Consider the following 12,040-nt stretch of genomic DNA (forward strand, 5'->3'; position numbering starts at 1 on the left):
GTGGATTTAGGTGTTCGAAATGAATTACTCCTTTGATGTCCCACCAAATGCAAAGCATCACTTTCTGTGGATGAAGTCCAGGTTTTGGGGTCGGAAGTGACTTTTGTCTAGAACTGAGCCACTGTTTTTCGCTTTTAACATTCGCATAGAGAATTCATTTTTCATCACCGGTGACAATTCTGTCCAAAAAACGGTATATTCGCATCACGCGCCAGAAGAGATGAAACAACGTTCACACGTTGGAAATGATGATCATCAGAGAATTCTTGAGGCACCCAAACACCTTCTTTATGGAGTTTTCCCATATTCCTTCGATGTTTACGTATTGTTTCATGAGAGACTTGCAACTTCAGGGCCATTTCACGAGTGTGTTGCCTTGGGTTAGACTCAACAAGCATCTTCAGAGCATCAATATCAATTCCAATATGTCGGCCCCTGCCTTCACAGTTTTTAAAGCTAAAGTCACCTGAACGAAATTTGCTGAACCATCATCGATCCTTAGGAACTTTCAAAACATTTCCATAAACTTCTTTGATATTCTTTGTGGCTGCAGAGGTGTTATTTCCCTTCTTGTATTCAAACAGCATTACATGCCATCACTATAAGGGATTAGAGTATACCAAAATTTACTCATTATATAGGCTACGCTAACGTGACGTTTAGGTGGTTCGTTTAACTATTATACCTGATGTCTTTTGAAAGGTGGTTAATGAAAGTGTTCCAAAACGCGACATTAATTTCTTGACGACCTAATATTAACACAAGTACTGACTTCTATTATTTCTGTCTCTTACATATTAATGTAAGTACTGACTTCTAATATTCCTATCTCTTACATACTAACGCAAGTACTGACTTCTATTATTCCTATCTCTTACACACTTTTAGTTTCATATCTATTGCTTTGTCTTAATTAATACTTCAAACACTAAAGCAATAAATCCAAAACAATTGCTGTGTTTTGGAGTTCGTTTAAAAAGAGTTATTTTAGCTCGAAACAAGCTCCTCAGTGGCTCAGTCTGAAAGTTCCTAAAAACCGAGTTTTGATACTCGTGGTAGGCACAACACAGACAGCCTATTGTGTAGCGTTTGACTCAAAAACAAACGAACAAACAAACGCCAAAGCTCTTAATATATTTTTAGAAATAACAAAAATGATTTTCATTACTTTAATTTCTTTGGTTTACATTAAAGTATTTTCAAGTTATATTTATGAAAACATCCCGTAAACTGCAGATGATTTTTTCTCCAAATTCCTGTACATTTGTATATTTTCATTACGAAATCAGAGGTGCTCAAAAAATAACATTTGAGATATTTCTGTCTCCCAACTTACTGTTCTAGAGTCCATCCGTTCAATACCATAACTCGTCTGTTCTTTACACTTTTATTCTTTAGAATATGAAATGCTGAATTAAAGAAAAAAATGTGGGAAAAACATCTGCAGTTTACATTATATTTACCAGAAATGATAGGAGTTTTTTTTCAATGTTTCGCGAGATTTTGGCGTTCAGACCAATAACTTTAAGTTTTCAACTTCCCTAGAAATTTTTTCAACGATCGTTATTGGGTTGTAGGTGTGATCAACAAAGGAAAAGATAAAGTCATGCAAAACTGCGTTCATATATTGTTGTACAGCATTGTTTGATTATCATTATCTTTTGCTTAAATATTCTCTACATTATTGCACTTGCTATTGTAACTAATGGCCAATAAATCACTAATTACATGATTAGTCTAGGGCTGCGTTTCTCAAACTTTAGTAACCCCGAAGACCCTTTTTAATTTAAGATTTTTTCGCTAACCCCCAAACATGTCGATGATTTTTGTTTTGAACAAAGAGATTTCATGCATATGAAAAACTGTATTCCAAAATTAAATGTTGTAATTCATATAAATTCAATTTTACGAAAAAATATTTTTGTGAAATTTTTGACCTAAGGTTTGTGTATTTTTGTTTCATGTGCTAGTACAAAGCTCACAAGAGCTGTCTGCGCTAGCCGTCCGTTATTTTTAACTAGTAGATTTTTACTAGAGGCAGATCAGCTACTCAACATAACCCACTACCAACTCATAGGTATGATAATTGAATATTGCCTTCACTGTTATAACGCACCCACGGCCCCAAAGTGCGAACTGTGTACTGTTGATTAATAGGCCAACAAGATAACCATTAAGCCATGCCCGTCTCTGAGGTTCATGTATCTTTTACTGATGTGGCGTTATAAAAAAAGATATTAAAGTGTTCAAATGTCGTAAGCGAAAATATTTAGACAAGATAGTTATATTTTGATAATACTTTAACTAAACAAAAATATTCATTTTTAGTTATTGAATTGAAGATTGAGTATGCCTTGAACTTATTACGCACATTTTAAGAATAATTATACTAAATAGTCTAATTTAAACTAGATTGTCTTCCTATTTGCTGCCATTGAAAACTAACTTAATGATTTCAGCAAAGTACAGTCAAAGTAAAAATAATCGTACAATCAAGCTCAAATATTGTCAACACCAATTTGTGAAACTTGGCAAGTATCTACCGTTTACTTGTACACACTATGTACAAATGTCAGTACATTTAATTAAGTGTTTTTGTTTCTACTAAATTAAAAGTAAATCACTACATTTAAATAATTTATGCTTCTGTTCCGCGCTTTTTCGTGTTTTACCCAGAATACAGTATTCAAAGAGCGTTAATTCAATATATACCAATACTTTGAGAGTAATAACACGTAAATCAGATATGAAAGAATGCTTTGTTGTTAAGCTTCACAATGTGTTCTGCCCAACATGGGTATCGGCACCCGGTTTTTTAGCGTTATAATTCTCCAAACTTACCCTTGAGCCACTGGGGAACTACAGAAACGACAGCTAAAAAATGATAGAAAATAATTCGAATATAGTAGTCTGATTTTCAAGATTTAGTTTATTGTTTAAAAACCTCTGAATACTTACTGATTTGAGTGCTACGTGAACAATTGTTATGTTATTTTGTTGTTTATTGATATAATTTAAGTTTCATAGATCTTTTTTAACAAACTTATCTGTAGGACAACATTTTATATTTAGTGTTACTGCGAATGCAAGAACTGTGATAGGTTTTAAATAGTTTTCTTTATAAAGTAATCCTGAAAGCCTTTGCTAATTTATCCAACAAAAAAATAGTACACTCTTAAATCACTTCTTGGTTGATGTTTCTTTATGTAGCATATATGATATTAGTTAAAAAACAACAACACATAATCGTTTTCTTCGGATTGTTTAGAGTAAAAGTCATTCTACATGTTACACTACACAACATAATAAATCACACAACTATGACATATTTGAAAATGAAGGTTCTGTATTGATCAAGGAGTTCTTTCTATTCTTTAATACGCTGGGCTGAAATAGTAAGATAAATATTTATTTCAATATGTTATAGTATCGAGATTCATTCTAAAAATGATCTTCTGTTTACGACTTCTACATAATGTCGTGGTGTCCACACACGAATTAACTTCTACATAATGTCATGGTGTCTACACATGAGTAACCTCTACATAATGTCATGGTGTTCACACAAGAATTAACCTCTACGTAATGTCATGGTGTCTACACAAGAATTAACCTCTACATAATGTCATGGTGTCTGCACATGAGTAACCTCTATATAATGTCATGGTGTCTACACATGAGTAACCTCTACATAATGTCATGGTGTTTACACATGAATAACCTCTACATAATGTCATGGTGTCTTCACATGAGTAACCTCTATATAATGTCATGGTGTCTACACATGAGTAGCCTCTACATAATGTCATGGTGTCTACACATGAATAACCTCTACATAATGTCTGCACATGAGTAACCTCTATATAATGTCATGGTGTCTGCACATGAGTAATCTCTATATAATGTCATAGTGTCTACACAAGAATTAATATCTTCCAGAATGACGTCATGGCACCACATGATCTTGTTGTTTTCTTCCTAGTATGTGCCTTATTGGACGGCAGCGAAAAAATACCCCCAAACAACAAACTTGAAAATGCATTTACACTGTCGTGCTTTGGGCTGCACCAGTATACAGGGCTCACTATGGGGTTCTTATAGCATAGCCACATCGGGGTGTGTCCACCGAGGGGACAACAGGTTTCAGAATTGCGTATATCTTTTACAGATTTCCAGCTGACCCCAAAAGAAAGTTAATATGGATAGCTACGGTTACGAAGCAAAACTGGCAAACTTCACAGTATTCCCGTATCTGCAGTACATATGTTGTGAAAAGAAACAGAATAAATCTACGAAGTAATATTTGTATATTTTCAAACTTTGTCATTAAGTGTGCTGCTTAGGTATCATACTTTTAGTAATTATTGAAACTATTGAAATTTGATAAGGGCCCCTTATCATTTATACGGGCACTAACGAGTGATATATGTAATTACAATTACATAGGTATCGTCGTTAGATTAGGCCAGGATCAATCACACACCAACTGTGTCGTAGAACGAGAAGCATAGAAGTAACACCACAATGAATAAATAATACCAATGGTCGATATTGTTAAGCCCAAGTTTCATGCTTATAATAGGGAGTATGCGAAATAAATAGAAAAAAATTCGTGCAGCAAAAATCTCACCTTACAGTTACAAACAAACTTGCTATAATCTCTTTTAGTTTTACTTCTGATCCTTATCCTGCTAAGAATTTATAACCACCCCATTTTTTTTAGCATTTCATAATTGCATGAGTTAAAGTACTTGTGGAATGAGTACATAATATCACAATATTTAGATTCTGACTTTGACTTTGAATCATGATCAGACAAGTCACTGGCTTGAATAGTCGTCCAGGCCTCCTGTGAAACAATATGTGGATCGAAGATAACAGAATCATCCATATGAAATTCTCTCAACCTATTTTCTTTAACCATTTTGAAGATTCATAATGTATTCACTCAGCTTTATTGTACCGTTGTCACAAACAATTTAAACGGCTTGACGTCCAAATGGCGGATACCAATTTTGTGCTTTCCGTATAAATCGTGATGTGGAAAGGTCTGTCTTGAATTAGGTCTAAGAGTATGAAAGCAGTGATGTTTGTCCAACGTTTGGTTCGTCTCATACACATTGAATGAAATTTCTTTATACGTAAGCCAAGTGGATGAATTTCGTAAATTATTGGCTTTCTTGTAAAGTTACAGTGCTTTTGTGAAGATGTGGCGAGCTTGGCTAGACTTAATCTTAACCTTAAAATCAAGATTTCATCTATTATCAAGTGTAAGGGGACGCAATCTCTAACACTGGAACATGAAAACTTATTATGTATTTTTGCAGAATAATTACGTATAATAGATAATAATAGGTTGGCAAACAACGATTTATAAGCAGAAGTGAACATTTTATTGAATTTTTTACTAATGCTTATAAATCGTTGTTTGCCTACTATTATAATATTAGCATAATGTGCTAATAATCGTTCATATAAAGCTATTTCAACTTATTTTTATGAGCCATTTGGGCACATATTTCAACAATCGGAGGTTATTCACTAAACTTTATCGTTATTACTGACACGAAATAATGAACAACTTGACTTCAAAATGGCTGATGCCAATGTTGCACTTCCCGTACATCATGCGATCACGTAATCTAGTGTGATTTAATAAACTATATTCTTTCGTGACGGAATCGTTGAAACTTAGACCGCAGGTGTGTCACAGCCTTAAACTTTATCATTAACATTTACTTTAATTTATATGAAGTTATTACTATTTTGAACAAACAACGCACTTTTTGTTTGTGTGAAAGATGTAATCAAACTTCGTCTATATTTTTCCGAGTTATTTGTTCATCAGATTAAAACACCTGGCTATGTAACATTTTACCTTTCATTCCCCACTAATATTGTGGTCTTATCTGTATGGTCAGAGAAAAAAATAAATAAATGTCTCACACACCTGTAGAAGACCGTATCTAATCTCTATTGGCAAGAAACTGTACTCCCTAATAGTAATAGGCAGATTTTGCGGTATTCTGTCTTCTAAGCATCCAAGAACATTGGCCAGACTTCCAAACACTGGTTCTGTAGCAAAGGCAAGAGTGTCACTGGAAAGAAACAAAACAGCGGTGAACGAAACCTTTTCAAAACAGCACCATCAAACATACACATTGTTCCTGACTTGTTGAAAACGGTACCACGAAACATACATACATATTGTTCCTGACTTGTTGAAAACAGTACCATGAAACATACACATTGTTCCTGACTTGTTGAAAACAGTACCATGAAACATACACATTGTTCCTGACTTGTTGAAAACAGTACTATGAAACATACACATTGTTCCTGACTTGTTGAAAACAGTACCATGAAACATACACATTGTTCCTGACTTGTTGAAAACAGTACTATGAAACATACACATTGTTCCTGACTTGTTGAAAACGGTACCATGAAACATACACATTGTTCCTGGCTTCTCATCTATATTTGCTTGTAATTATCAAAAGCTTGATAAAGCTAAAAACAAGAAGAATCAATGAAACTTGAGGACCCAAACATCGGCAGGTATAATTCGTTAATAGTCCGGCACCACTTGATATTTACACACACAAAAAGTTAAGAACATATATGTATGATTTCCTTCCTGTTCAAAAATTTTCAGTTCCCTTTTTGATATTTCTTTTTAAATTATTTTAACTTTTTACTACCGTTTCTTAAACACTCGGGCTGAAACACTATGTTATGGAAGTTAATTTTTTCTGAGTTTAAGATTTTGTATCAGATTTCTTCACGTCCAGTTTTTATCAGCACAAGTTTAAATCAACTAAATTCCTGATCCGCATAAAACCCCTCAGACGAACTGCTCAACCAACGGGGTGTGTATGTATTACAATGTAGATTAACATCCAAAATTACTTTAAAAAATACAAAATGTAGTTCTCCAGCTGGGAGGGACATTGCTGTTGTCAACAATAAATTTTGAAAAGTCAAGGTTGAAGATCAGAACAGTTAAGATAAACTTTATGTATTACATTTTTGTCAAGTATTCATAATTGCTAGGAGTCAAGTGGGGAAGCTAGTCGAAATACGATGTTATATTTAGTATAAAACGTTATATAGATCAGTGTTAAGTTTTGTCAGTTAAAAAATCTATATTATAGGGCCGTGCGCGGTCTACTGGTTAACTACTAAGACTATGAATCCAAGAGTTAATGGTTCGTGACCCATTACTGCAAAAAACGCACTCCGCATCTTGGAACAATTGGTTAGGAGTTAATGCTGTTAATTAGCCTTCCCTCTAATCTCCCGCTTGGTGACCCAATGATATGTCTGAGAGCTTATGACAGTAAAACTTAACTTTCAATACTTGTGGTGGGCAAAGCACAGATAGCATATCGTATAGCTTTGCGCTTAGCAACAAATTAGTTCTCTAGTCTCTTAACTCAAAACTCCGGACGACTTGTATCTTTTCGTGGAAATTCTGAAAGAAAGAGACAATCTATATGTTGTTAGATTTTTTAGAACAAAGTATTACATCATGAGGAGATTTTTTGTGTGCACTATATAGTCCCCAGAAAGCAGTTTGTTTTTTACTCCGCCCCAATGCTATCACTCCATAGTTCTTTATAGAGAGAATGGGCATTTTGAGCCTTTTATTTCAATATTGCCGAATTAAATTTTAAACAATTTATTTGTTCAGTAAAATAAATTATTAGCATAAATATAACTTCACTTAAGGATTAAATAAACATTTATATTTGCATATTCCCCAGATATTTGCTATGTACGATAATTGTTCGTTAAATACGATAATTTTAAGGTTTCCATGTAATACTTCCATTTTACAGCTCTCACAACACTGAAACCGTTACTGAAGAGATGTGGAATTTCCAGAAACTTGTATAACTCAGTGGTGAATCGAATGATTTGTTTGTTTTGTTGGATTTTGCTATTCGAGCGCTGTCTGCGCTAGCTGTCCTTGATTTAAAAGTGATAGACAGGGGCAAGGCAACTAGTCAACATTACCAACCGCCAACTCTTGAGCTACTCTTTAACAACGAAAAGTTTGATTGGCCGTCACATTTATAACGCCTACACGACTGAAAGAGCGAGCATGTTCGGTGATGAAATTCGAACACACGAACAGCACTTTACCAATCGAGAGCCCTAATCACCAGGCTATGCCAGTCCGAATCCAATGATAGATCAGTTATTATATTTACTTTAAATGTTTTAGACTCTTGTCTTCTGAATAATTCAGCAGAATAAGTTAGTAGCATCGATTCTATACATTCTTTAAGTCTTATATAAATATAGGTTCACAGCTCAAGACACCACAAAGATGACATTCAGGGCGTTGTTAAGGCCAGTTTTCAGCTATCACAAAGTGTATTTTGGTCTCAGGTAATTCCTTGTTCAAAAATATACATGTTCCTTCGTATTTTATTCACGCCGATCGACCAAGTGTTATAAACTCTTTATCATTTTCTTCTAATGTCACTGGACATTTGAACTATCCATTTTATATCCATTAATTTCAGTTGCCTGAAAAATAATCACACTCCATACATTGAGGTCATGGGTATGTAAAAATAATTGCTGTCATATCCCACTATTCGATTAGAGTAGTCCAAAAATAGGAGGTGGGTGGTATTGATGTGTTGTCTACTCACGAATCTATAAGTTGCAAATTAGAGATGGCTAGGACAGGTTGGTCTTGAGTGGTTTTGCACGAATATTACAACAAGAAAAAAAAAAGAAATAATCAATTTCAAGATAATAGCTTACCAAGCACAAGTATGCTCACAACTATTTAAACATTAACTAAAATATTATTCCTGAAACATTTATTGGTTGGAAGTAAAATTAACGATGTCTCTTTCGAGATATGTATCTTTATATACATATATACATAGTAAATAATCATAGTTTGAGATTAATAACTCCTACAATAAGCCCATTTTGACCCAAAATAGTTTATCCGACTCATGTTACTATTAAACTCTCTCAAACATCACGCTCACCTGGACTCTTCAATTGGATGATAAAGTGTCAGCAGTTTTGGATGTTTAAATCGGTCAAGTTGCCTGACACTGAATCTCAAAATTTCAGTGATGGTTTCCTTTCTCTTGGGTTTGTGTAATTTATCCGCAACACGTTTATCAAAGATAAAAACTGAGGCTTCCTGAAAAATAAAATACATAAATAAATCAAGATAAATACATCATTTTCCGAAACCTTTCAAAGTATCTAGAGATAAGTCTTTATTGCTTGGAATATGAATTTATTTGTTATTGTGATAAAGCCAAAGAGAGAAGAGTGCAATAGTTTTGATAGTGATTGCCCGACGTTCATGAAAAATAAACATGCCTTGAACCTGAGTTATATCGCTTCCTCTTCCTTGTGCACGGAATATAATGAGATCCTTTATCATGGTTGTTTCGGAACATAACAAAAAAACTTAGTTGTGGTTCATGACATTTGTCTGAAATTATCATTACACACAATCAAACACCATGAAATTTTAAAACATTTAAAGTATTTCTAATTGTAGACATGTATCTTTAACAACTACTTAATTCTTTCCAGTGTAAGGAAGAAACACATTTTCCCATACATAAACCACCGTTTACATTCTCATAGACATTTTTTTAAATAACTATTTTTAATCAGTTGAGATGAAAATGAAATGGAATATTATTTGAGAAATAAATGCTAATTAAAAATGCATACTGAACTATTTGTGAGTAGTAAACAAAAGTTTTGGGAAAGAAAGTGCCTTGGTCGATAATTTAGAAAACCGCGCTACTTGGTGTCGATAATTCAGTAAACTGCGCTACATGGTATTGCTAATTCAGTAAAAGTATATTAATTTCTACCTTTACCCTAGCAGCATGGTAGTCAGAAGGAGTCTTAGCATATGAGTAAGAACGCAATTAATAATTTATTTGCAAATAAATCACCACTTATTATTATTATTTCATAACTACAAGTGTACTTACACATCTTGACCACAATTAATAACACAGTCCTGCGATGGTTTTGTTGTCTTGATATTTTTACGTGTTCTATGGTAATTCCTGTATGCTGAATCCGAAAATGATATTCACTTTTCTCTGTCGTGTGCAGATTTTCCACAAAACGTCATAACGCAATACATAAAAGAATGACTACAACACGCAGTTTTGAGACTAAAAGACGTACAATTCACACACACACACACACAAAATCAGGATGAATGAGGATGCATAATCGTTTGACATCAATTTTCTTCCCTTTTCTTCAGATTGTTAACAAACATAATAATATAAAATATTCGTTGTGGTAAACAAAATATTAATTTGATCTAAGTAAGATTTTGTTTTTTCCCAATCTGTAGAAAATCCTTACATGATAGGAATAAAAAAAAAGAATAATATTTTCGAAATCTGCGTAGATGAATTATGGAAAATCCGTTGTTAAAACCAAAACAACTTTTATGAAGTGTAAATTCGCTGGCCTATGTAATTCGTGTTTTCAGTGAGATGTGGAAGTTTTAAAGAACCCGACCCATTCTTGTATGTAATAACGTTAGAAATTATGCTTAAGAATGACATGATTATATAAAGCGTTCACATTTACCGCAGAAAAGTTTATCAGTAAATATGGAGGAAGGCAAACATAAAAATGTATGAACAAATTATGGGAATCATAGATTTATTTCAATGATAGCGATACAACAAAGAAGGGAAAAGGGAAGATAATTTTCGTTGCTGCTTTATTGTAGAATGTATATATTTGAAAGCAAAGCCACATTAGGTTATCTGCTGTGTCCACCGCGGGGAATCGATCCTCAGATTTTAGCGGTATAGGACCTTAGACTTTCCGCTGTCTTACCGGGGGACAATACCAAAGGTAGTCACTTAAAAATGACCATCAGAAGGAATAGAACGATGAAGCTCAAACATAATGGAAAGGTATATATTTCCTAATTAATGAATAGTTTTAGTGTACAGTCTTAATATATTTCCTAATTAATGAATAGTATTAGGGTACAGTCTTAATATATTTCCTAATTAATGAATAGTATTAGTGTACAGTCTTAATATATTTCCTAATTAATGAATAGTATTAGTGTACAGTCTTAATATATTTCCTAATTAATGAATAGTTTTAGTGTACAGTCTTAATATATTTCCTAATTAATGAATAGTTTTAGTGTACAGTCTTAATATATTTCTTAATTAATGAATAGTTTTAGTGTACAGTCTTAAAATACTTATTTTATTTCTTAGTGATAAATATGGTAACAAGAGAAAATAGTTGCAGTAAATAAACCGTACGAATAACACAATTAATAAGTGTACGATGTTTATCAGGTAACATAAGTTAAGCTTGTTATTTTACATGAATAACGATTCTTATGGTGTGAATGCTTTTTTTCAAGTTGGCGAAGCATGATTATAATTGTATATACTTGTTATAAGACTTGTTCTAGGGTTGATTATATTTATTAACCACGCGTTCTTCATCTAGTCTCTTAGGGATTTTCCAAAATTAGAAAAGTTTATCACAGTATTCCAGCTACACAATGTTCGCCATATTTGTTGTTGACGCGCATTTTGCTCAATCCAGAGCTCAACAGGCCGGCTAGGGCATAACATACACAGCAGTGGTCGGAACACTATTTATATAAATCACTTGTTACACCAGCAGTTGTTATGGTGTGAACGCCTTTTATAAGCTGGAGAATAATGATTATAATCAAGCATACTTGTCGTATTAGTTCTACTCTATCTTTAACCCTACATTCTTTATCTAGTACCTTAGGGATTCTCAAGAATTCGGAGAGTGAATAATAACAGTTTTCCATCCATACTATGTTCGCCATATCCATTGCCGACGGGGAGGGCCCGGCATGGCCAGGTGGTTAGAGTACTCGACTCGCAATCTGCGGGTCGCGGGTTCGAACCCCCGTCACACCAAACATGCTTACCCTTTCAGCCGTGGGGGCGTTATAATGTGACGGTCAATCTCACTATCGTTAAGTAAAGAGTAGACCAAG

The 12,040-nt window shown here is 33.8% G+C and overlaps 1 protein-coding gene across 1 annotated transcript in view; it reads right to left on the reverse strand.

The window, feature by feature from the left end:
- The window catches only part of LOC106464580 (SCY1-like protein 2), a 158,537-nt gene that overhangs the window by 47,480 nt on the left and 99,017 nt on the right, over window positions 1-12,040 (reverse strand). Inside the window, exons 3-4 of the mRNA XM_022392765.1 lie at window positions 9,021-9,181; window positions 5,951-6,098 (exon numbers count right to left, since the gene is read on the reverse strand). Coding sequence (XP_022248473.1) covers window positions 5,951-6,098; window positions 9,021-9,181 — 309 coding nt within the window. The remainder of the gene's footprint in view (window positions 1-5,950; window positions 6,099-9,020; window positions 9,182-12,040) is intronic.

This window comes from Limulus polyphemus, unplaced genomic scaffold, assembly GCF_000517525.1.
Source record: "Limulus polyphemus unplaced genomic scaffold, Limulus_polyphemus-2.1.2 Scaffold61, whole genome shotgun sequence".
NCBI classification, from domain to species: domain Eukaryota; kingdom Metazoa; phylum Arthropoda; class Merostomata; order Xiphosura; family Limulidae; genus Limulus; species Limulus polyphemus.